General features: G+C 42.3%; 1 protein-coding gene across 3 annotated transcripts in view; it reads right to left on the bottom strand.

The window, feature by feature from the left end:
* The window catches only part of GNG7 (G protein subunit gamma 7), a 160,717-nt gene that overhangs the window by 13,307 nt on the left and 120,332 nt on the right, over positions 1 to 27,078 (bottom strand). For all 3 annotated transcript variants that reach the window (XM_069077148.1, XM_069077230.1, XM_069077283.1), the window contains one exon: positions 5,314 to 5,432. In XM_069077148.1, the coding sequence (XP_068933249.1) occupies positions 5,314 to 5,394 (81 nt within the window). In that variant the 5' untranslated portion in view covers positions 5,395 to 5,432. The remainder of the gene's footprint in view (positions 1 to 5,313; positions 5,433 to 27,078) is intronic.

Below are 27,078 nucleotides of genomic sequence, written 5' to 3' on the forward strand. Positions count from 1 at the left end.
TATCATCCTTCTTTACAACCTGACTAATGTTTAATGTGAAGGTATTTGTAGATCCTATGTTTGACTGCATGCCACTTGGCGGGGGGTGGGGGTGGGGGTGAAGGGGGAAGGAGAGAAAATTTGAAACTCAAGGGATTGTGGAACTGAATGTTGTGAACTAAAAGTAAGTAAATAAATAAATAAAAATGAAGCATGTTATTCCACCTCCTGATAGAGGTGAAGGATTCAAAGTGTAGAATAAGAAAAAAATATTTTTGGACATGACCAATGCATAAATTTATTTTGCTTGACACTACATGTTTATGATGGGGGCTTTTTCTTTTCTTTTTTCCATTCTCAGCTGCTGCTAGTTGAAGAGGGCTAGCATGAGAAGGAGAGGTGGAATTTTTCTGATTGAAAAAAAATTTTAAAGAAATTTTAAAGTAAAGAAAAACTTTTTTAAAAGAAAGGGATGGCATGGCATAGTGGCTAGGGTGCAGATTTCAGGACAGGAATACCTGATTTCAAATCCTGACTCAGAAATTTACTGGCTGTGTGAATTTAGGCAAATCATTTAACTTCTCTGTTAAGAGATTAGCCTCCTTAATTGTGAAATGATGGGCTTGGACTCAATGGCTTTTAAGGCCCTTTCCAGCTTTAAATCTATGATCCTGCGATCTACTCCAAGGCCCGTGACCAGAGAGTTCTGGATTTTAGTCCTAGCTGTGTATCAAGTCCAGTCTCCTCTCTATACTTGGTTTTCCTTGCTATATATAATAAGGAGATAATCTGGGACCTGCCAGCTGTACACATTGGAGGAGTTCATGGATGTCAGAATCCTAGAGCCTTAGCAGTCCCCTAATCTGGTTCACCCTACCCTGGAAGCTGGAATTGCTTCCACAGCATTTCCAGGGGGTTATCTAGCCTTTTCTGTACCTTGTGTACAGAGGACGTTATCTCTCAAGACAGGAGACCTGGGGCTTAGTTCTGAGTCTGCCATGAATACATTTTTATGACTTTGGGCCTCAGTTTCCTCCTTTACAGAGTGAGGAAATGGAAGGCAATGAGTTCACAGGCCTTCTGACATTCTGTGGGTCTAGAGTTTGAAGAGAGCCCATTCCACTGTGAGGTATCTCTAAGCAGTCAGAAAGATTTTCCTTATACTTGGACAGATCTATGAGTCAATCAAGGCAGCTCTTTCTTCATGAGAGCATTCATGAACCCCTCTGTGTCTTATCTTACATGGTTCTTGTCCTTTTCTATCCATAAATCCTCCATGGAGACTGATACTGCCATGGGCATCAGGCTGACCATTATTCACTTTCATTACATGATCGGCTTTGCTCCTTTTCTGGTCTTGGGTGTCTCTGATGTGGTCATTTAAGTCTCTCCTTATGTACCTGCCATCACTGCTTACAGCTATGATGGGACTCTCCATTATTTTCTAAGCCACCTACCAAAATAGGCTTCCTCTTAAGTTACTGCTTTCCGGCCTAAGTCAAAGTAGAAGGCTCTCTAGGAACTGAAGGTGCTGTTAGGAATATTTCATTTCCTTAGGTTTTCCTCTTCTGGAATGGGGCTTCTATCAAACACTTTTATCAAATACAATAGTCAATAAAAGGAGGGGATGGTGTAGTGGACTCAGGATTTCTATGTATTGTACTTCAGAGTACATATTGAGCCTGGACTAGGGACCTCGGAGGCGTCTCATCTAAGTCCCTTAGTTTATAGATGAGGAAACTAGGATCCAGGGAGGTGACATGATTGGCCCAAGGTTCCACACAGCCTGTTGGTAGTGCAGCTGACTGGTGATTAGTCAGTCCAATGCTTCCACTGGGTTAGGTTGAGATGGGCAGACTGGAGGCTCCCCCCAGAGACAGGGAAAACTGCTGTGCTTCTGTTCCTAATCCAACTCTTCACTGGATTATCTCCTTTGATTTCCAGCACCCGATTTGGTTTTTGTGGGTCTATTTTAAAAGTCGACCATCCCAGACTATAAAAATAGTCTAAAGGCACTGGAAATAGACTCGTGTTGTGGCTACAGCATTTCAGTCCCTCCCCACACCCCCGGCATTTACAGGAAAGCTCCTTCCATAAAAACCAGGGACACACCTCTACTCCCGTCCTGGCTGAGTTTGTGATCTGGAAGTTAATAGCTGCTTAGCTGTACTTCAAGGCTCAGGACTGTCTGCTGTGGGGAGACCTGTAATTTGTTAGGCCTTTGCTGAGCCAGCCTCTCAGATGGTGCAATGCCCCAGAGTCTGGAGTCTGGTTGCTGTTTTTAGGGGCCCAAAACCTCAGACTGGATTTGAAAAAAGCAAAAAGAAAAAAAAAACACAACAAAAAAGTTGCCTCTTTCTCTCTCCCTCCCTCTATTCTGCCACTCACAGTGCCAGAAAGCATTTCATTCTTAGGATGGCCCCAAGGCCTGGTCAATCACAGGGCTGTGGTTAGGTCCTTCATGTAGATCCAGGTTTAGAAAGTTCATATGGTTGATAGGAAGTGATTTTTTTCTTAAAGACCCCTCACTTCAGACCTGCAGCAGCCCTTCTACCTCCCTTGGTCAAGGATGGAGCTCATCAGCTACAGCAACCATCCACATCACAGAATTCTAGAAGTGAGAGAGACCTCAGAGGCCACCTCAGCCAACCAACCTGCATCTGTTCTGTCTCCTGAATGCAGCATGCATCCTTTGTACCTTTGTCAGCTTCTTCTCTATGGCTGAAATGTTTTCTCTTCTCCTCCATCTTTATCTCTTGAAGTCTTATCTATCTTTTTAATGTAGCCCAAAGCAAATGCCACCTCATTCTGGAGACTTTCCTCTCCAAGGCTATGGCAACTCCCCTTCCACTTTGAACATCAAGGTACTTTGCCTCTCTCCGATGCACTTACTATAAATTATTATGTGCTATAGTTTTCTATGTTTTTGTTTCCTCTTGCTACATGAGCTTGATGAAGGCAAGCATCAGGTTTTACCTAAACTTTTTCTTTCCCTTAGTACTTAGCAAATAATATAGATATATAACAAGTATTTGCCAAATGCATGGCTAAAAGCATAAAACAAAAATGCAAGGATAAGAAAGTTTGGGGATTCAAGGCAATGCATTCAGGGTGGGAGGGTGTTTTTCCAGCAGAAAGGGTGGAAGTACTGGAAAGGACAGTAGGTTTGGCATCAGAAGACCTGAATCCAATTTTGGCTCTTTGACTTAGAATCTGCATCATTTTGGACAAGTTACTTAATCTCTCCAATCCCTAGATAACTCATCTATAAAATGGGGAGAAGGCTGAGTTAGGTCAGGGTTTCTTGGCCTTTTTTTGTGTTCTGAACCCCTTTGGCAGTGAGTCTGGTGAAGCCTATGGATGCTTCAGAATCATGTTTTTAAATGCATGTGATAAAGTATGTGGGGTTACAAAGAAAACCAATTCAATTGATAAATGAAATAAATTAACAAGATATTTTCAAAAAACCAAGTTCATAGGTCCCAGGCTAAGAACTTTTGAATTAGATAATGTTAAAGGGTCTTCCTGATAGGGTAATAAGATTTAGAACTGGAAGAGATATCAGAGCAGTGGAAGCTGGAGGTAAACTGAGTCTTGATTGAGGGCCAGGCAGAGTGGATGAAAAGCAGCAAAGGCTAGACATTCATCCACAAGGCATGGGTGGGTGGGAAGAATCCTTTGAGACTTGGATATAATATCCAGGGCCAATCCTTAATGCTGCTCTCTCCCTTCTCTGAACTCCTATGATACACACAGTTCAGCCCTTAATGACACACTGTCTGGGACTTGTCTGTAATCATTTCATGTGTGTGTAAGTTCTGTCTCCCCAACTAGAATGGGGGCCACCAGAGAGCAGGGGCCTTGTTTGTTCCTCTTCTCATATTCCTCTATATAACCTAGCATAGGGCTAAAACACACAGCAGGATCTAAATAACAATATCATATGTAGCCTTCCGAGAGTTTAAATGCTTCAACAGACATGATTTTATTGTCTCATTATCCCATGGACATAGTTCCCTGCACATAGTAGATATGTAACACATGTCTGATGAACTGAATTCTCTCATTTGATTCTCACAGAAGCTCTGGAAAAATCGAAAGGGCACAGACACTTATGTGTAGATGAGTTATAAAGTAGGAATAATTATCTAGTAAGGAAACTGAGGCTTGGGTGAGAGGCAGTTATGCACAAAAGCTACTGTGTGACCAAGCAGTGTCTCCAATTGAGCTCTCTGATTGTAAATCCTGGGCTCTTTCCAGAAAAACAAACAAAACAAAGAAGTAAGTGGTTAAAGGTGTCTGAGAGAACATTGAAAGAAAAGTGAAGGAGACACTATTTTATGGCTCCAGCACAAACATTTTAATCTAGTGGGAGAAAAGAGGGCTGATGTTAACCCCACACAGGCTGAGGCTGAAGTAATCTCTGGTACTGCCATTTGATAAAATCTTTGCCATAGTAGGGGGATTGAGAGGATTTTCATCTAAGTCACTCAGGAAGCTGGCCACTAGTCAGGTGACTGGGAATGCCCATGTCCTCGGGTAAACGGGAAGGCAATCCAGCAGTCAAAACAGCACTGGCTTCCAGGGCCTGGGTTCAAATTCTGCCTCTGCTCCTTATTAGTCTTGGGATCCAGGGAGAGCAACATGATTATTACTGTCAACAATAATAAGTCACAGTCATACGCTGCTTTAAGGTGAAGCACAAAGGACTTGGCATATATTATCTCACTTAATCCTCACAACAACCTTATGAGGCAAGTGCTACTGTTACCCTACATTTTATAGAAAAGAGAATGAAGGCTTGGCGGGTGAGTGCCGTAGCCCATTATTAGCAGCTGTGAAGGAACACAGCTTTTTCTAAAGCGAGCCTCCTAGCCTTCCTTCTGGTTCTCTCATCTGGAAAATACACAGACTAGTCTTGATGACCGTGAAGGTCCAGGCCATTCAGGTTCTAAGTTCCTGATCCCAAGACCCCAAACTGGGAAGTTTCAGTATCCTCATTTAGAAAGGACACTCAGAGGACCTGGGTCCTAGTCCTGACTATGCTTTATGAGTTATGATGCCTGAGCTTGGGTAAGAGCCCTGGGATCCAGCTTCCTCATCTGTAAAACAAGGGGGTTGGACAAGGCTTTCCTTGAGATGTGACTCGATGGTGTCTAAGACCAGACATCCCATGTTCTCTGTTCTGAAGCCTCAGTCAGCTCTGATAGTCTATGTTCTGGGTCCTAACATCCCCTCCAGATGGAACAAGTGTCTCCCAGTCTAAGGTGGGAGCTCCTTCTAGTTCTGATGTTCCCCCAACAGTCTAGGGTCTATGTCCCCTTCCCCACTCACCTTGATCCTCTCCACTCCAGCCTCGATGCGGAGTTGTTCCACCAGCTTCCGAGCCTGGGCTATGTTGTTAGTTGTTGACATTGTCTGCCATCAGTTCTAGGCCCAAACTCTTGAGAAAGCTGTTGGGGAGGAAACCAACAAAAGGATCTACTGAATTGACTTTCTGAAGCAGTTAAGTCTTTTCTACACAAAAGCAACGCGATCTGGACTTATGAGGGGCATTCAGCTGGGACTTGTGGAGTACTTCTCCCATGTCAGGGAGCAGCATGGAGTAATGGCCTGTGAGCACCCTTGGGCCACCTTTTTTTCCCCTACACTGATCTGAATTTTGCTGAGTCCTTCAAGCCCAACTCAAGTTCCATTTCCTCCAGAAAGCCCATGATCCCTTTCTTGGGCCTCACACAGCATTTCATATTTCTCCCATGCCTTTAAGTTCTATTTTGTATTAGGATTATTTTGTGTACATGTCTTACGTGTCCATCTAGACTGTAAGCTCTCTTGAGGGGCCATGCGTCTTCCCCAGGCACTGCTGACAACAATGCTTCATAATCAATCAATTAATCAATCAACCAACAAACATTTATTAAACATTCATTTGTGTGCCAGGTACTCTGCTAAGCACTGGAGATGCAAAGACAAAAATGAGACCATTCCTGACCTCAAGGATTTTACATTTTAATGGGAGAAACTGTGTGTGTGTGTGTGTGTGTGTGTGTGTGTGTGAGAGAGAGAGAGAGAGAGAGAGAGAGAGAGAGAGAGAGAGAGAGAGGTTGGGGATGGGGCGGGGCAGGGGGGAATGGTTTGGGTAGAACCTGCACTTTAGAAAAGGCATTTTGGCAACTGGAGGGAGAAGGGTCTTAAGACAGGAAGACCAATTAGGCTATTGCAGTGGTCCAGATAAGGGGAAATGAGGGACTGAAAGAGTGTGGTGATTTTGTGAATGGAGAGGATGAACACAGATATTTACTAAATAATTGCTAAACTGAAGAAGATTAAGGTTGTAAGCTCCTTATGGATAAGAGAGAAGATCTCTGACTTTGCATCTGAGGTAGAAGAAAGAGCACTGGTCTTAAATCAGAAGATCTGTGTTCACATCCCAAATTGGACACTTATGTGACCTTGAGTAAATAACTTGTATTCCCTGAGTCTTTGTCTATAAAAAAAGGAGACAATATCATTTACATGACCAATTTCCCAAGATTGTTGTGAAAGAAAACTTTCTGTAAACATAAAATGCAATAAGAATGGGAACTATTATTAATCTCTCCCACCATAGGGCCTTACATATAGCAGGTGTTCAACAAATGTTTTATGATTAATAGTTAAATTATTGCAAGAAAGATACCCAGAATGCCTTGGGGAAAACCCAGCTGACTGACTCTTCCCTGATAATGTTAACCTAGCATTAGGTATGATTGGTCAGGCCTATGGTTTGGGAAGTATGATGAGAAGGTAACTGGAATGTTTCTCCAGGTCCCAAAGTGTGGCCCCTGTTTCTGTATTAGAGAGGAGAGAGAAAGGAAAGGTATGAAAGGGAGTGTAATGAGGAGAGGCATGATCCTCACTGCAGTGTAGAGGAGAGAGCGGAGAATTTAGCTTCAGATGAGCTGGGTTTGTACTCAAAACTCTGACATTCCCTGTGTGACTCTGGCCAAGTCATTTAATTTCTTTGGGCCTCAGTTTTCTCCTCTGAAAATGAGAAGGTTGAATTGGATGACCTCTAAAGCCCCCTCCAGCTTAAAACCCTCCTAGGAACTGAAGGCACTGGGACATCCGACACCACTTGGCTCCCCAGCCCTCTCCCATCCCTCAGGCAGGAGTGTCTGTTCTTCCTTCCTTGCTCAGTCACCATGACCCAGCAACTGAATAACCAGTCTAGAGCTTGATATAGTCATCTCCTGCCTACCTGAGTAGACTTCTGGATGATTTTTCTGGGGGAGGTAGGCATGAAAATGACACCCTATGTATAAGATCCAGTGTTGGGCCTGGTTCAGAAATTTCCTTTTCAACAGGAAAGAGTCAATTGCACGTGTTGTCATCAAAGGTCAAATAACCTCCAACATTTATTAGCAAGGCTTACCACAGGCCTTCTTATACTGTGTACTCACTCACTCTGGGATCACCACCTAATTAGTTCAGCCAGTCAACAAGCATTTATTAAGCACTTCCTATTTGCCAGGCACTGCACTAAATACTGGCGATACAAAGAAAGGTAGAAGACAGTCCCCACCCTCAAGAAGCTCATAGACTAATGAGAGAAATAACATGTAAACAACTATGGACAAACACCTAGAGATAGGGTAAATAGGAAGTAATCTCAGAGGGAAGGCACTAGCATTAAGGGATGGGAAAGGCTTCTTCTAGATTCAGGTAGGTCTGAGTGTTAGGTGGGATTTGAAGGAAGCCAACAGGTGGAGATGAGGAGGGAGTGTTCTAAGCATGGCAGACTGCTATGTAAAAAGGTAAGAAGGCTGAAGGCAGGAGGGGATCAGATCCTGAAGGGCTCAGAATGTTAAATGGGGGAGCTGAGGGGGAACAACGATAGCCAGGAGTCTGGCACAACTGGTTTCCTGGCCGCAGATTTCTCTCTTACAGTCCATCCTCCATTCAGCTGTCAAAGTGAGTTTCCTAATGTGCAGGTCCCACCAGGTTATGCCCTACTCCATAACAGTGTGGCTCCTCCTCCCCTCCAGGAGAGTCCTCTGCTTGGCATTTAAAGCTCTTCCCAACCCGGCCCCTCCCTCAGCTCTCAGTGTTCTTCACTTGACTCCCCATCTTGTACTTTCTGATCCAGTGATACTGGCCTTTCTGCTGTTCCACATACACTCCCTCTCCCATCTCTGCCTTTGGACTGGCTATCCCCAATGTCCACAATACTTGTACTGCCTTAGTTTCCCTGACTTTCTTCCAGATTCAGCTTAAACACCGCTTTAGGAAGGAGGTTTTTCTGTCACCCCAGTTGCTAAAGCTTTCCTGTCTGAGATTATCCTCCAGCTACTTTCTATGTACCTTAAGTTATTTACATATTTTGTCTCCCACTAGAAAAGGAGCTTCTTGAGGGCAGGGACCCTATTTGCCCATCTTTGAATCCCCAGTGCTTTGCCCAATGCCTGGCCCATAATAAGTGCTTAATTAATGCTTGTGGCCTAACTGTGGAATTTATGTTCAAAGTTCACCTTGCACTATAAACAGTCTATTTCCTTCTAAGCCCCTGGGAACCAAGGGCTCCACACAGATTTGCGTGTTCTAAGCCACTGGAGCTTTGCCCATCCTTATGAGAAGGTATCACATTTATCTACTGAGCATCTATTACAATCATCCTACAACCAGCTCCTTGTTAAAACAAATAGAGGGGAAACCGACTCAGGCTTCTTCCCCTTACCTCTCACCCAAGATCTTACATCAAACTTTCCACAACAGGGACATGTGAGGGCAGGTGGAAGTTGAGCAAAGGCGCTGGGCTCTCCCTGAATTGATGCCAATGGGCATGACTTGAGGCAGAATGCACCAGCTTTCATTTCCTGTGGGAAGAATGACCTTCTTGGGTGCAGTCAGTAGAATGCTTCTGGGGGATGGAGCAAGGGGATTTCTGCCTAAAATTCTGAAATGACTGAGGGATGGTTTTTCCCAGACAGTGAGAGGAACTAGCCTCATTCCATGAGCTCTGAAGGCCTTTATGAGAGAATGGAGTTTGGGAGGCCCAGGAATGTCTAATGCTTTGGAGACTGTCTTTAGCACAGGCAGTTTTCATGGGTGGGGCAGGGACACACTCTCTCAATTAACAATCCAATCTCCTACAACAACATGCATGGCTTTTTTTATAGCACAAAATTTCTCAACACACTTAACAAGATTTTATTTATTGATCTAATTAATTTTCATAGTATTCCTGGGAGGTGAATATTAGGCCCATTTTGCTATTGAGAAATGAAGATAGCAGGATAGTAAGTGACTTGGTTCAGGTCACACTTAGAGTTAAGGGATCAATGCAGAGGTAGCTAGGTATCTCAGTAGATAGAATGCTGGGTCTGGATTTAGGAAGACCTGAGTTCAAAGTCACTTAACCTCTATCTGCCTCAGTTTCCTCTACTGTAAAATGGGCATTATAACAACATCCATCTCCCAGGGAAGATGCTAATACCTGTAAAATGTTTAGCACCAGGCATGACACATAAGGGTGCTACATAAATGCTTATATCCTCTCCCCAATGCCAAGTTTATCCTTTACCTCCCAAACAGTGTCCCCCAAATCAACATATGACTGAAGAAGAGTTACTTGTGTCCACATATTATTTCTCCTACTGCTGTAGTACTTTGCAGTTTACAAAGTACTTTTTTTCCCCACAAAAATCCTGAGTGAGTGCAAATATTATCTCCATTTTACAGCAAAAAGTTGAGTCTCAAAGAGGTGAGTTGACTTTACCAGGGTTACACATCCAGTCCACTGTTTTTTCACTACACTGTGGCCCAAGTTACTTGGTCCCTGAGCTAAAGAATTATGTCTTATGCAATGCTAAGTACTGTGTCCTGCACACACTATGAAACTTACAAAATTCATCAGTGCAGTTGCATTCTCCATCAATGCTCTAATACCTTAAGAGATGTTTTTCATGAGTAATGTGGTCTCCTGGTAGGCAGGCAACCTTTTATTGACAAGCCTCTGTAAGACCCAGGGCCCATCAGGGGGCCTTCTAAGAGATCTCTCAGCTGCACTGGTAGGACCTGCTAAGGCTCATGAGAATTCAGGGTCACTCCTAGGCCATGATGATGCAGCAGAACAAGACTTTTGTGGAGGGTCTTGAGTGTACTAGAATGAATAAATGGATGTGAATTTGATAAACTGAATTGCTCTCTAATTACTGTATTTATGTTGTCTTACATAGAGGCTGCTTTTGACCTCTACCACAGCTTCTCCTGTGCCAAGTGGCACATCTTATTCCCTGAAACCAGTCTCTGTACGTTTCTCATGGGATCCTGAGATCTGCTAGGCAACCTGCCAGTTACATCACCTGATGTGACTCATTCCAAAACATGAAGATGATTAGCATGAGGTCACAAGAAAGATTTACAACCAATATGCCTCTGAGTGGCTCAAACTGGGAGGCCTGGGCCTTAGCTGACTTTCCAAACAATTACAGGATTATGAGCTGGAAGGGTCTGTGAGGTCAGGGAGTCCAATGTCAGGGCAGCCAGGTGGCTCCATGGATAGAGTGTCAGACCTGAATCTTCTGTATTCCAATCTGACCTCAGACATTTCCTAGCTGTGTGCTCCTGGACAAGTCACTTAACCCTGTTTGCCCCAGTTTCCTCATCTGTAAAATGACTTGGAGAAGGAAAAGGCAAAACACTCCAGTGTCTCTGCCAAGAAAACCCCAACTGGGGTCACAAAGAGTTGGATACAACTGAAACAACAATTAAAGTTTAATGTCTCTCCCTGTTTACAGGGGAGTGAACTGAAAGCCAGAAAGAAGTGAGTTGTCCAAGGTCACAGATAATTATTAAAGCCAGCACTCAAACCAAGGTCTTTTAATTACAAATTCAGTACTCTTTACTGAATGTAAATGTTACCGTGTTTCCCCGATAATAAGACACTGTCTTATTAAATTTTTTGGACAGAAAAACACCAGAGGGCTTATTTTAATGAACATTGACAGCAATTTTAATAAACAGGTAAATGTGAACAAAAAAATGTACCCTTATTCAATAAGCAAATCACTGGGGAAGAACAGGATGACGTGCTCACTGCTGCAGCTCTGATTGGATGCAGCTCGGAGCGCGGCATGCGTTTCACCCGGGGGGGGGCAGTGCATACAGAGGGTACCGTAATGTAGCGAGTAGCGCAGGGGATCACCTTCACTACAGTAGCAATCTCAATAGGGCTTATTTTCGGGGGAGGGCTTATTTTAGAGGAATCTTACACAGTAAGCGGAGGGCTTATTTTCGGGATAGGTCTTATTATCGGGGAAACACGGTATATACCTCAGAGTCTCCGGTGTCTGGAGTAGCAGTATTTGATAGAATAATCTAAAGCCCTACAAATATGGCTCAGTTTGACAGAGAGGCAAATAATAACCAAACTGGCAAGTCCAAGCCATAATGGATTAAAGGCATATTTCAGAAATTTTGTTTCTCTCTCCCAATTCATGCCTCAAAGCTAAAACAGAATCCAGGAATCTTAGGTCTTGAAGGACCCAATAATTGTGATGGTCAAACTGAGAAACAGGGATGGGAAGTGACTCGTCCAAAGTTAGAGAGAGTGGTAGAGCTGGGACATAATAAGAGCTGGCATTTATACAGTGCTTTCAGCTTTGTAAAGTACTTTATAAATACAGGGTTTTAAGCTTTAATAGTTCAAAATGCACTAAGATTTGCATTAGTATTATTTCATTTTATCCTCACCATAATTCTGGGAGGTATGTGCTATTATGATCCCTACTTTACAGATAAAGAAACTGAGTCAGAAGTTAAGTGACGGTCACAGAGCCAAACGTGAACTCAAGTCATCTTTCTGATGCCAGATCTCTTAGGTTGCCTGCCTCACAGGCTGGGACTCTTCATAATTACTGCTCCCACCTCTATTATAAGATATTCTACTTTTTGGATAAAGTTCTACATACAATCTGTAAACTCTCTGCAGAATTCTAAAGTATGGAGTCTTTTTTTTAAATAAAAGGCATGAAGATAATAAATTCAAAGAAATGAGTCTCTTCATCCTGTTTTAAATCACCTAAATTACTAAGGTGGTCCAAACATAGACTTGAAAATATTTTAGCAAATTGACACCCATCATTTTCTTTCTTTTCTTTTTTTTGCTTTTTGGAGTGGGGCAGGCAGGGCAGTTGGGGTTCAGTGACTTGCCCAAGGTCACACACCTAGTAAGTGTTAAGTGTCTGAGTCTGGATTGAAACTCAGGTCTTCCTGACTCCAGGGCCGGTGCTCTATTCACTGCGCCACCTGGCTGCTTCTCATCTTTTGGAAGGTTAGAACACGTCTTAGCAAACTTCTTGGTGTAGTCTCCTTACACTCCCCTACAATAGCTTCTCCATGAGCTCCAGTCCCAATACATCTAAAGGTGACATGACATCAGGAGACCTGGGTTTTAGTCTTGGCTCTTCCAATAACTTCCTGCATGATCACAGGGAAGCCATTTCCCCTCTCTGAGTATTAGTTTCCTTATTTGCAGAATGAGGAGTTGGACTACATCAGGAGTTCTTAACTTGGAGTTCAGGGTTTCAGAAGGTCTGTGAACTTGGATGGGAAAAAAAGTATGTCTTTATTTCAAAATGATTGGCTTCCTTTTTTATTCTAAAAACCATTATTCTGAGAAAGGGTATGTCCATAGGGTTTACCAGTCTGCCAAAGGGGTCCGTGATACAAGAAAAGGTCTAGACAATCTTTAGGATTTCTGCCAGTTTTGCTATTCTATGTTCTAAGGGCCCTTTTAGCTTGGGTATTTGTTAGGAAGTATGGTTCCGTGGGAAGAGCACTGAAATGGGGGGAGGCAAGCCCTGGGCTTGGATCCCACTCCTGATACTCACTAGCTGTGACTATAGGCAAATCAATGAACCCTTTCTATGCCTCAGTTTTCTTATGTGTAAAAAGGGGATCAGAACACCTGCAGTGCCCACCTCAAATGAGATCATGTATGTGGAGTGCCTTGAGAACCTGAAAGTGCTTTGTAAAATGTTAGCTTAAAGAATATGTTCCCATTTTCTTCCAGCTCTGACATTCTAGGATCCTTTTCTGCTTCTGGTAATGCTTTTCCTGGGCAGGTTCTAAGGCAACACTGATCTAATAAAGTCCACACTTGATACCCAGTAGGTGCTATGACTTCCCATTTAGCTCTACTGAACTTCCTCTGATTAGATTTGGTCCAATATTCTAGCCTCTTGAGATCTTTTTAGATCCTATAGGATCTCACTGATCGGTTAAAGTTTTAAACCTCTCTATAGTAATTCATCTACAAAAAGGAGGAGGATGGGAAGGGGCAGGCCAAGGTGTTGCCAAAATGTTAGAGAATTTTACTTTGCTTGTGTCAACATGAACATCCCTCAAAAGAAGCAGGAGCTCTAATAAACCTCTCCCCTTCCCTCCTCAGGAAGGGTTAAACTAATGCAGGGGGACAAAGGAAAATGGAACGAGTCATCCAGAGGAGCAAATTCCTTCTAAGACACCACCCAGAGAACTTTCTACAGGATGCACATAGCACCCAAATGACAGGCCTAAGCCAGCCCACAGATGTACAGAGAAAAGAGGGCATATTTTCCAAATAAGCACAGCCCAGTTAGAATTGGCCAGTTTGGGTTTTTTTTTTTTTTTGGACAAAGAGAGGTCTAGTAGGTGGGTGAGCTACATTGTTCCCCCTGGCCAGAGGAAAGGAGGGGCATGAGGGGAGGGATAGAAAAACAATGCCATTGAAGAGCAGCATGGAGGTCTTGGATGCAGTTTTATGACTTTCTGTTCACAGGGGCAAGGTTGCCCATCTGTAAAAGCCAACTGGCATCTCCTGAAGTGTGTGTGATAGAGACTGAGGTTAGCTCTCAAACAAGGTTAATTAATGTGATGCTAAGTTCAAGGCTAGCCCCCTCATTGATAGCTAGAAGTGTGGTACAATGGATTTGGAGGCAGAGGATTTAGGTCTGAATTCTGACTCTGCTACTTGTGTGTCCATGGGTAGGTCTTTTCCCCACTCTGGGCCTCAGTTTCTCCATCCCTAAAAAGAAACTGAATCAGATGAACTCTAAGGGTTCTTCAAGCTCTAGATACTAATAATCCCGCAACTTTTGATTGTTCCAGACTGGCTCACATTTCAACAATACTTTTATAGTATCCTTCATTAAAGTCCTTTTCTGATACCTTTATGGGGAATGGTGGTGGTGCTGGGACCCTGAAAGCCAGGAGAACTCTGGTGGGCTCTCCCACTCTGGAAGGGATTTTTATATGAGCCCCTGTGAGTTAGGGAGTACAAGAAGGATTCAATCTATTTTACAGACAAAGAAACAAAGGCTTAAGAAGTGTCTTGTTCACAGAGTGGGGCAAGACCCGGATAATGGGGCTCAGTCATGCACCCAGTAAGTGCCAGGGCCCTGATACCCAGTTCTCTTGACTCCAACTATGAAGTTACTCTGCCCAAGATAAAAAACATTCTTTAATGAAACGATAATGAGGAAGGGCCTTCAAAGCAGGTGCTGTGAAGAGTTACTGAAGCCGAGACTTCTCATTCAGGGCTCCTGACCTTCCTTTAATTAGGTTTGGTCTGACAGTCTAGCCCGTTGAGATCTTTTTAGATCCTGACTCTGGCATCCAAAGTGTTAGCTGGACTTTCTAGTCTCGTGTAATCTGCAGATCTGACCAGCATGTCCTTGATACTTTCACCTGTGCACTCACTGGGCAGCTGATTGTGCACTGGAGAGAGTACTGGATCTGGAGTCACAAAGCCCTAAATTCAGATCTGGCCTCAGACACTTACTAGCTGTGTGATCCTAGGCAAGTCCTTTCATCTTTGCCTGACCCAGTTTCCTCATCTATAAAATGGGCATAATAACAACACTTACTTAGCAGGGTAATTGTAAGGGTCAAATGAGATACTATTTGTAAAGTGCCTTGCAAATCTTAAAATGCTCCATAAATGCTAATTATTATTATTAATATTATTATTCATTCAAGTCATTGTTAAAAATGTTAAACAGCACAGGGGCAAGGGCAGACACCCAAAGTATTCTGATAGAGACTTCCTCCCAGGTTGACAGGAAACTATTAATAACTACTTTTTTGGGTCATCTAAGTAGTTATCAGTCCATTTAACTATACTACTGCCTGGTCTAGATCTCTATACCACATCCACAAAGATGGTATAATAAGAGACCCTGTGACATGCTTTGTTAAAATCTAAGATAAAAAACCTGCCATTCCCCTGTTCTACCGATCACATCATCCTGTCCTGGGCTCTCTTCTTTTTTCCCTCTAAACTATCTCACCTGGTGATCTCATCAGCTTCTATGGGTTAAATTATCATCTATATGCAAGTAATTTTCCAATCTGTATATCTAGCCCTAACCTCTCTCCTGAGCTCCAATCTCCGAATCACCAGTTACCTTTTGGACATCTCAAACTCAACATGTTCAAAGCAGAATTCATTATCTTTTTCTCTAAACCCTCCTATCTTTGGAACTTCCCTTTCACTGTTGAGGGCACCACCATCCTCATGGCCATGCAGGCTTGCAACCTCAGTGTCATTCTCAACTCCTCACTCACACTCACCTTAGATAGTCAATCTGTTTTCAGCCTTATCATAAAGACACACACACACACACACACACACACACACACACATTCTCTTTACTCACATAGTCACCTATCTCCAGGACTTTAGCAATGTCCTTTGAACTGATTTTCAGCCTCTCCCCATTCCAATCCATCTTCCACTCAGCTGTGTCAAAAGTAATTTTCCTAAAGTGTAGATACGACTATGTCATGCTCTTATTCAAGAAACTCCAGTGGCTCCCTGCTGCCTCTAAGTTTCAGTATAAAATTCTAGTTTGGCATTTAAAGCCCTTTACATCCTGGCCCCTCTTATCTTTCTAGTCTTCTTACTTTACTTTTCCTCCACCTACTCTGTGTTCTAGGGACACTGGCCTCCTTGCCGTTCCTTGCACACGATCCTCCCTGTGGTCGTCCCCATGCCTGGAATGCTCTCCTTCCTCCCCTCTGCCTCCTGGCTTCCCTGATTTCCTTCAGGACCTAGCTACAAACTCACCTTCTAAGGGGTCCACCTCACTGCTAGTACTTTCCTTCTGAGATGACTTTCCATGTATACTGTATGAATGAATACATGTGTATGTACATATTATATGTATGTGTGTGAATTTTTTTGCACATTTTTTTGCATGTTGTTTTCCCTATTAAAATATGAGCTTCTTGGGGGTAAGGCCTGTTTTTTGCCTTTCTTTGCCTCAGGGCTTAGCACAGAAGTTGGCACAGAGTAAGCACTTTAAAAAATTTCTGTCGATCGCTTCTCTAAAGAACATGAATGAAGTTAGCCTGGTGTGACTTGCTCTTCAAAGAATTTCAAAGATGGCCCCAGCAGCCATCTTATCCAAAGCATATTTGAAATCTCTCTCTCTTTCTGTCTGTGTCTCTGTCTGTCTCTTTTCTCACACACACACACACACACACACACACACACACACAAATCCATGTATTGTTCATGTTTGAAAATGTTATGTCTTTCTGCCTGGTGAGTGCTATTATTATCCCCATGTTACAGATGAGAAAATTGGGGCTAAGAGGCTGAATGTCTGAGGTGGCATTAGAACCCAAGGTTTCCTGATTCCAAATTCACTGGGCCCTGCTGTGATTCCCCTACAGCAAGGACCTGAAGTCCTTCACCATCTTGACTGTTCTCCTCTGGATACTATCCAAATTACCCATTTCTTTCCTAAACTGGGGCACACAGAATTAAATACAATACTCCAGATGTGGTCTGACCAGGGCAGAGGACAGTGTGGGTCCATGACTTCCTTAGTCCTGGATACTGTTTCTTTTTTAGTGTAGCTAGAGATTAATTTAGCTTTTGTGGCTGCCTTTTCATATTCTTGGTGACCACTACTTTGTTTTCTACTTATTCATTACTCATGCCTTAAATAATGTGTTCTGATGGCATATAACTGTCAGACATTATTGATTTATTGATTAGGTTTGTTGAACTTCTCTATTTCTGGAGGTAATATGTAGATGATTTCGATTGGTGCTTTATTTTCTGTATTTAGAAATTCAGGGAAATTTTCTTTTTTCTTTCTTTCTTTTTTCATTATAGCAATGGAATTTTCTGAGTTGCCATGTTCTTCTGGAAGGCCTAACTTGTTTCTATGCACCCTCTCTTTTGGATCAATGTGTCCTATGTATATGGAGATCACATATTCTTTTAATGTTACTGCTTTTTGCTTCTCTCCTTCCAGATTATCTTTGATTTCAGTATACTTGTATTTCTAATCTGTAATTTCTAATCTATATTTGTATTTCTAAGTTTGTTGTAACAACATGCTAGAGGAAGGTTAGCGTTAGAAAACAGCAGTAGGGACTGCAGCAGGATGCTAATCTCTTGAGTTGTTAGTTTGTGTACTTTACCAGAAATGAAATCTGGAAGGGGAGGGACACTGAGTGAGGGTATGAAGGATGGGCATTCCACACAGCCAGTTCATAAAGCTGTCTCGTACCTTGTTGGGCTTCTTGTTTCTCATCTTGTGGAAACAGTTATAACTGTTCCACCTAAGGCATAGGCTTCTTCTTTTGAGGGTTGGGTTTTGGGTTTTTTTTAGAGTTAGTGAGGACTGGGGAAAACATCTAGGCCTAAATCCTGTTGGTCCCATTGAGCTCTTTTTCTTTTTATACTTTGTTATAAGGGATGGTTCACTAGGTAGGGAAGGAGGGATGGATACATGTGGGAATAAAGGTGAAGTAAGTCTAATGGGCAAGTGTAAAGATGTAATCCTCCAAGTGGAAGATGCTGGAGGGCTGGCTTCCAGAAAGGAATGATGGTGTGTCATGGAAGTACTTTGTTCCTAGAGTTGGTACAGAAACTCCATAAATGGCTCTAGTCTGCTAACCATGGGATAAAGAGGCTGACTGCTGATTTACACATAGATGTAAGTGGGGTGCATTCAAGAGGCACTGGTGAGCCAGGCCTTTTCTGATTGGCTGTGTTATGGTGAGGGAGATAGTGATGTAAGGGGAGATTCTCTAGCTTGGCCTCCTCATTTTGCAGCTAAAGAAACTGGGGCTCAGTGGTGGAATGATTTGTCTACCATCTTTTTAGGCTGAAGTTCCACAAGTGTCCCTATGAGTCTATATCATTTTGCCTTCTATGCTCAATGAGACAAAAGGTAACATAATAGAATTTATGTGAAATGTCAACCGGGCTGTTGTACAAGCAGCTGTGACCTACATCCTTTAAAATATAGTTGTTACAGGTAGGGATCATCAGAAAAACTATCTCTTTTCCCTTATGCAAACCAAAAGGTCACAATATCACAAATCAGGCAACTTAAGATTAGAAAGAACTAATACAATTAGGTCAGAGACTACAGAAAAAACAGTGACAGAAAAAAAGGTGACAGAACAGCAAATCAACATGGCCTGGTGTCCAGAATCTTCCAATCTTTGAACCATGACGCAGAAAGATTACCTTCAGATTTATGATTTCATAGGTCTAAGAAACTCCTGATAAGGAAATTTACACTACCAATGAAGAATGAATAAGCATTTATAAGAGACCACTCTGTGGCAGGCAGGCACTGTGCTAGGTACTGGGGATACAAAGACAAAATTGAAACAGTTTCTGCCTTCTAGTGTCTTATATTCTATACAGGAAGACAAAATGTAACATATAAAGAAGTATGTATATGCAAAAGAAGTACAAGGTAAATTTTTGGAGGGAAGGGCATTGATAACTGGGAGGGATCTGTGAACAGTTTTGAAGGAAACAAGAGTCTAAGAGGCAGAGATAAAAAGTTAATCCATTCCAGGCATGGGGGAGATCTGGTGAAAAGGTGTAGAAATAGGATATGGAGAGATACATGTGAACAGAGGTGTGCTGGAGCCAGTTCTAACCAGCTTGCAAGAGTTGAGTAATACATTTTCAGTGAGTATCACTAGAAAACAGCCACTGGTTTGTTGACCATTTATTTTTTTTAATAAAAATTTTTTTTGGCTTTTTGGAGGGGGGAATGTAAGGCAATTAGGGTTAAGTGATTTGCCCAAGGTCACAAAGCTAGTTTTTGTGTTGTGTCTGAGGCCGGATTTGAACTCAGGTCCTTCAGACTCTAAGGCCAGTGCTCTATTCACTGCACCACCTAGCCACCCTGATTTGTGGACGATTTACCAGAACATCCCAGCATTGGTCTATAAGAAACACTGCTTGAGCTCAGGAGGAGGTTAGTAGAAGGGTCAGGGAATGAAGGCATCACTAGACTAGAGGCCTGGTGATTACAGGATAATACTAATGTCTGTCGATAATGATGATATAACAACAATGAAACAACTGGCATTCATATGGGGTTTGCACAGTGCTTTACATCCATCATCTCCTTTGAGTCTCATAACAGCCCCGTGTCTAACAGTAAGAAGGCCTATTTGGATGGATTCTAGACTTTATGGAAGGTGCTAATGTATGACGTAAGATTGGGAAGGTAGGTAGGGATCAGATTGTAAAGGGCTTTAGAAGCCAAGCTCATTATTGGGAAAACATCATCTTTAAGATCGTTGAGCCTTGGTATTCCACCTTATCACTGCCCTCTGCCCTTCTGATTTCAGGGTAGAGACATGAGCTCCCAAACCTCCAGGTAAGGAGAGAAAGCTCAGGACTCTCCTCATTTCTTGCCTGACTGCACTAACTTTGGGATTTCTTTGACTTTTCCATCATGCCCCCAACTACCTTCTCTGCTCCCCCTTTCTCTTTTCAGCTTCCTCTTGCATGTTATTTTCCCCCATTAAACTGCAAACTCCTTGAGGGCAGGCACTATTTTTTTTTCACACTGTATCCTCAGTGTTTAGCAGTCACTGGCAGCAAAGTAGGTGCCAAATGTTTATTGACCTACTTGACTGACCAAACAGAAAAGCTTATAATTTTATCATATAGGAAATAGGGTACTATTAGTGAGTAGAGAATGACATAGACAGATTTGAACTTTAGGAAAGTCACTTTGGCAGCTGTGTCTACAATAGGATGGATTGGAGAAGGGAAAAATCCAAAGACTGGAGATCAATGAGGAGGCTACTGCAATAGTCTAGGTAAGAGCTGATGAGGGCTTAGAGGAAGGTACTGGCAGTGAGTGGAGGTAGAAATGACAGGATCTGCCAACTGATTAGATATGTGCGAGATAAGGCAGAAAGAGGAGTCGAGAAGAATACCAACATTGTGAACCTGGGGGATTGGGAGGATGGTAATGCTCTTGAGAGAAATAAGGAAGTCTGAAGAGAAAGATACTGAGTTCAGATGTCTAGAGGACACCCACTTTGAAACACATGCAGTTGGAGATTCAAGACTGGAGCTCAGAAGAGACTAATAATAAGAGTTAGCATTTACAGAAAGATTCAAGGTTTGCAAAGTGCTTTACCTAAGTTATTTTATGTGATCAGACAGCTGGGTGGAATAGTGGTTAAAGTGTTGGGCCTGGAGTCAGGAGGACCTGTGTCCAAATCTGACCTCAGATACTTCCTAACTGTGTGACCCTGGGCAAGTCACTTAACCTGTTTGCCTTGGTGTTCTCAACTGCAAAATGGGAATAATTATAGCACCTTTCTCTCAGGGTTGTTGCCCTCAAGGAGTGCACTTCCCATCAGAGTATTACTACTGGTAATGTGAGTTATGTAAGATTGTGCAAATTTGAGGAATGGGAGAATTGATCCTCAAACTGCCCTGTCTGAGAGCCTTCCCTTTTGGGTGGCAGTGCTTCAACCCTGGAGAAGTACAGTAAGTCTAGAGGACTGTGTAAGTCCCTGGGGAAGTGATGCTCTTTGGAGGGGAAGGTTGTTTAATTATCCAGGAATCTTAATGTTTTTCTCTTGAGAGGATGGTCTTAACCCCAGGGTAGAACAGGAAGTCTGGAGGACTGTATAGGTCCCAGAGAAGTGGAGACTTTCAGGAGAGGGGAAAAAGTTTTCAGCTATTTATGGGACCAGGTGCAAGTCCTTTGTAGATTTTTTTGGCTAGGTTAAATAAAGCTTAGCTGTTTGATGTTCTGTTAGTCTGAGAGCTTCAATGAGAATAGAGGGTATTTTCCCCCTTTTTTTGTGGAGACCTAGACACGACCCAAATTCTATTGGAAATTCTGGGTGGAAACAAATGAGTCAAATACTAATGGTCCCAGAGAAAACCCTGGGTGGGGGGCATGAGTCAAAGAAAGACTGCATTAGAAGTCTCTGAGATCGAAGTTGGCACATGTAAATCTGTGTAAATCTGCTGAGCTGTTTTCCTATGATCCTGGGCCATGGATTATATACCAGTTAGTCAATGTGTCAGAGCCAGTTCTCCTGACTCTAAATACCATGTTTTTTCCACCATGCTAATGGGGGCAATCCTTTCAAAATTCATAGGTTCCCAAAGTGGTTGAAACCACCCCCTGGCTAGTACTGGAACAATTCAAAGGGGTGGTAGTAGCTTTGGGTGCAGTTGGGGGGGGCACTGAATAAAAATAAGGGGGGTGGTAGAAGCATCAAGAAGGAAGAGAAGATAAAATCTTGAAAAACCATTTGTACATGTTTCATCTGTTGTCAGAGTTAAAACTATAGTGATTACATTATTTTCCAAATAAACACACCTAATGCAAATTATAACCAGTTAGTGGTCAAGTCTGCTGATAGGTCTTAACAAGAAAGTGTTGGCAGGCTAGCATGTAGTGCATTGTTGGGAAGTTCAGCTTGTATTGGCAGAAATATGTGCATGTAATGACATGTTTACAATATGATACTATATGGTTATGTAATATAATACTGGGTCATCAAAATTTCAATGCAGGGAAACCCTAACAAATTTACAATAAATTATTAAATTTAAGATGCATCTTTTTTTAAGAAAAAAATTGTATTTTTTTGAAATGACAAATTTTTTTAAAAAAATGTTAAATGGTTAAAGAAAGCAGATTTCTAGGGGGGTACTAAGCAATTTTTTTTTCCAAAAGGGGGTAGTAGGCCATATAAGTTTGGGATCCTCTGTTTCAAATCAACTAATGAACTGTGACTGCTTTGAACAAGGTACTATGAAGGATACAAAGACGGAAAATGTGGTTCTTGCCCAGTAGGAGCTGACAGTTTAGTTGGGGTGGGGCTAGAACATATCTAAATAGACACAAAGATGTATGAAAAACTATCTATAGTCTCATAGATTCTCTGAGCTGGAAGGGATGTCAGAAATGAGCAAAACCGCTCATTTTATATACATGAAAACGTGACTTTTCCATGGTCACCATGACTAATGCCAAGCTGCAAAGGCTAAGTGCCACAAGAAGCATTGAGTGCAGTGGAAGGAAACAGTGGCCTGGATGTGGAAGAAGGCCTGGGTCTGAGTTCCTGACCTGCCACTTTTATTGTTGCTGTTGAGTTGTTTTCCAGTCATGTCTGACTCTTCTTGGCAAAGACACAGGTGTGGTTTGCCATTTACCTCTCCAGCTCATTTTACAGATGAGGAAGGCTGAGGCAAACAGGTTAAATGACCTGCCCAGGGTCACCCAGATGGTAAGTGTCTGAGGCCAGATCTGAATTCACGAAGATGAGTCTTCTTGACTCCAGGCCTGCACTCTGTTCACAATATCATCTAGCTGCCTTGAACTGCCATTTTCTCTATGGCTACAGGTAAGTCCCTCCTCCTCCTCTGTGATGCTTAGTTTCTTCATCTGCAGATGGGGATGATCATCTCTGACTTGGCTACTTAGCAAGGGTGTTGTGAGAAAAGTACAAGTGGGAACTGCTGCATCACTCCATGAAAAACACGTGTTCTGCACTCAGCTGTTTCCAGGCAGGAGGAACACAAGCTCCTTTTGCTCCTCTGTGGACACACGGGCTGAGATAAATGGTGCAAGGAGCTGTCCCTGAATCAGAACAAAATCTTCCTGGAACTCTTTCTGGATCTTTCATCTGTCCCCATCACCCCCTACCTTCTGTCCATCACACATTTCCCTGTCCAGTAGAGTGTAAGCTCTTTGAGGGCAAGGACTATATTGTATTTTAGCGCTGTATCTCCATCTTTTGTATGGTATGTGCAAAATCCAATTTTCTCAGTTCTCATATTCCATGACCTCTCTGCAGCATCTGACACTGCTGACCACTGCCCACCCCTGGAAACTCTCCTCCGTGTCCATGTAGTTTCTCCTTAATAACAGGGACTGGTTTGGTTTTGACTTTTTATCCCTAGTACCTGCCAGAGTGCTGAGAACATGGAAGAGATTTAAGTGCTTGATGAATTGAATTTCATTGAATTCTGCCCTCAAACCACCCTTATTTTGAACATTCCTATTTCTGTTGAGGGCACCACCAACCTTTTTAGTCACCCAGATTTGCAACCTGAGTTATCAATGAATTAATCAGTAAGCATTTATGAAATGCCTATTACGTGCTGCATCCTGAACTAGGTGCTGGGGATACAAGTACAAAGAATGAAACAATCCATTCTAATGGGAAAAACAACAAAGACACGTGCACTGAGACTTTTGGGACACCCTCTATACATACATACACATATACATACATCTCATAAAGTTAACAAACACACTCAAAAATCAGTTAAATATAAAGCAATTTGGGAGGGAGGGCATTACCAGTTGGGAGGACCAATAGAGGCTTGATAGAGAAGATGGCATTGATATGTATCTTAAAAGAAGACAAGGATTCTCTGAAATTTAAGTAAGGAGGGAGTGCATTCCAGGCACGTGGATGGTCAGTGCAAAGACACAGAGATGGGAGATGTAGGGCTGTGTGTAAGGAAGAGAACAGTTTGGCTGGATTGCAGAATATGGGAGGGGAAATGGTGGCTGATTAAGCTGTAAAAGTTAGGGGCTGGGTTGCATAGGGATTTAAAAGCTTAAAAAGGGGCAGCTAGATGATGCATTGAATAGAGTACCAACCCTGGAGTCAAGAGGACCTGAGTTCAAATCTAGTCTCATATACTTAACACTTACTAGCTGTGTGATCTTGGGCAAGTCACTTAACCCCAACTGCCCTGCTCTCTCCCCTCCAAAAAAAATTTAAAAAAGCAAAAAAAAAAGCTTACAAAAAGGAGTGTATATTTTATCTTGGAGGCACTCCTGAACTCTTCATTTTCTCTCATTCCCTACATATCCAAGTCCTGTTGATCATCCTGTCATGACATTTCACAGATGTCCCCTTTTCACCTTTCACAGAGCCTCCACTCCCTTCCCTTTGGGGCCTCTCTCTGGAGTATTACATCACCTCCTGGCTCTGGCTTCCTAGTTGGTCCCCTTGTCTGATCTCTCTCTTCTCTAGTCTACCCTGCAGTTAGCATTCTTAAAATCAAAGTGTGATCATGTCAATCCCTTACTCAAAAAGCTTTGGTGGCTTCCTATTATCCCTTTGTATAAATATAAGCTCATTTAAAGCTGTTCATAATCGATCTTTCCAGACTGGTTTCACATCATTCTCTCTCATCTTTGTCCCAGCCAAACTGGCCTATGTGCTGTAGCTCCCTGTATGTGCTTCATTATATCCCACTTCCATGCTCTGACAGACCATGCCTGGACTCCCTCCTGACCTCCACCTCTTGGAATCCTTAGCACCCTTCACGACAGCCTAAGTTTAATCTCCTTGAATAATTTTGTGTTGTCATTACCCCTCCCCGTAAGTTCCTCAAGGGGAGGGAGCAGTATTCTTTTGTCTTTGTTCCCCAATGCCTGGCGCACAGCAGGTGCATGATAATTATTTGCTGAATTATATTGAATTGAATTAATAAGCATTTATGGAGCTGAAATGAAGAGTGACCTTGGTTGAGTCAGCTGACTTTGGTTCTTCTGGTCCTGGGCTATCCCCTCGATTTCTTCCTCTGCAAAATGAAGGGGTTGGACTATACAATCTTTCAAGTCTTCAGTTCTGTCATTTTTTTGCTCATTAACAACAGCTTATATTTTAGAACATTTTAAGGTTTGCCAAGTGCTTTACATATAACACTTCACATGATCCTCAAGACATCTCTAGGAGGAAGGTGCTGTTATTATCCCCATTTTACAGATGAGGAAACTATGCTCTCATATCCTTTCAGCCCTACCACCTTATGGCTTTTCAGATGGTGTTTGTTAGTGACTATACAACTTCTGTTTCCCAAGTAGCTAGGGGGTCCTCAAGGTTAACAGTTGCATTTTTTAGGGGGACATTGGGCATAGCAAGGGACATGTTGTTTTTTAAATTTAAACAGAGCTGCAGGAGAAGCCAAAGCACACCCAGGAAGAAAGGCACAAGGTGACCTGAACTTCCTCACGCAACAGGTGTTCTGCTAGAACCAGTTTCCCCAGAGCAGTTGTGAAACCTCCTTTCTTTCATATCTATGAAAACAGAATGGCCTATCACCTGGGAAGACTGTGGTGCCACCTCTCTGAAAATATGAGGATGGACAAAATACCAAGAGAAGTCAGCAGTTGGGGCTTCTATTAATTGGACTGTGTTAGTATTTTTGCACATCAGAAAAACAATCGGTGGAAATTTGGGGCCTTCTTTGTTAACTGCAAAATAAATTGATCTAGGGTCTGATCACGATGCCTCTGGCACAAGCCTCACGTGACTCATCTTCCTTTGTTGGACCTCAGTTTTTTTAATCTGTAAAATGAGATGATTGGTCTAGATCAATGGTGTCAAAATCAAAATAGAAACTGATCCCTGTGGGCCCCATATTGACTCAGGAAATCTTATTATCTATGTTGTGTTACATTTTTATTTATTTTGTTAAACATTTCCCAATTCCATTTTGTGTAATTTTGTGGGAGGAATAGGACTGCTGGCCTTGGGCTGTGTTGACACCTCTGGCTTAGAGGACCTCTGAGGTCCCTTGCAGCTCCTGATATATGATTCTATGATCAGCATTTCTTAAACTAATGTGGTCAAGGAACACTTTGGGGCTTGAAAGATATTGACAGAATGCACAAATACTAAGTGGGGGAAGAATTATGATTTAGAGGAGTATAAGCAAATTGAGGAGGGACAGGGAATTTTCAAGCAAAATGGAAGAAATTGACCACGTTAATACTAAAAATTTTGTAGCATGTATATATTTTTTGATAGCTACATAATTTCATGTTTAATATGTTAGAGGCCAGTCACAAAAGCCCATCTCTTTAATACCAATATTCTTCTTCTAATGTTATATAGCTGGAAATTATGGAACATTATAATCTCTGCCACAGGTGACTCAAAGGGTAATGGAATGATGGATGCATGGTTGCTGAAAATAGACTGCAGCAAATTATACATGAAAAGTGGTGTAAAAAACATTATCAAGGACATGTATGACTAGAAAAGCAAGAGGGCTGGTCATACAGCAAGAGAGAGATGACTCTGGCCCTGCACCTATATGTAGGCCTCTAATGGACTGGGAGCATCCTTTATGGAGCACTTAAAGGATAATGTGACAAAAATCACACAGCATCAAAAGGTATGGCTTCATTGTCTTATAGGAAGGACTCCTCACTAAAGTATAAGAGGTACAAATATTGCTAATATGATAAGTTTTCTTATTAATTTTCATTCACATAATGCAAAATAGCAGGCCCTGGGAGAATAGAGCTTGGGAAATGATGTACTAGATGATTTCTAAAGCCTGATCTTCTTTTAATAGTTTGCGTTCTAAGGGCCCCTCAAGCTCTGATATTCTAGGTTCTAGGTATTAAGTCCTTTCCAGCTCTGACGCTACATGTCTTGAGAACTCTTCCACTTTTGACATTCTTTGCTCTAAGATTTCCATCCACCTCTGTTATTCTATGCTTGTTTCCATAATTCAAAGGCTACATGGATGGCATTTATGAAAGGAGGCTCTAGGCCAAGACTTTTTTGGCTCCGACTACCTCTACTATGCTCCTCAACTGCATTAAGATACAATGACAGGTCAAGGCACTGATCTGCGGCAAGTGGGACATCTGCGAGCTCAGAGGGATTTTTGCCTGAAGTGGCTCTTGTGTAAAAAGGCAGCGTTCTATGAACCCTTTGAGGTCCCTGTAACATTCTTTAAGCATCCCTTGTTGAATAAGCATCCCTTGTTGAGTTAACACAATCTCT

The sequence above is a fragment of the Petaurus breviceps genome, unplaced genomic scaffold, assembly GCF_028583685.1.
Source record: "Petaurus breviceps papuanus isolate PSGF00001 unplaced genomic scaffold, PetGlider_PUasm1.0 108, whole genome shotgun sequence".
Lineage (NCBI taxonomy): Eukaryota > Metazoa > Chordata > Mammalia > Diprotodontia > Petauridae > Petaurus > Petaurus breviceps.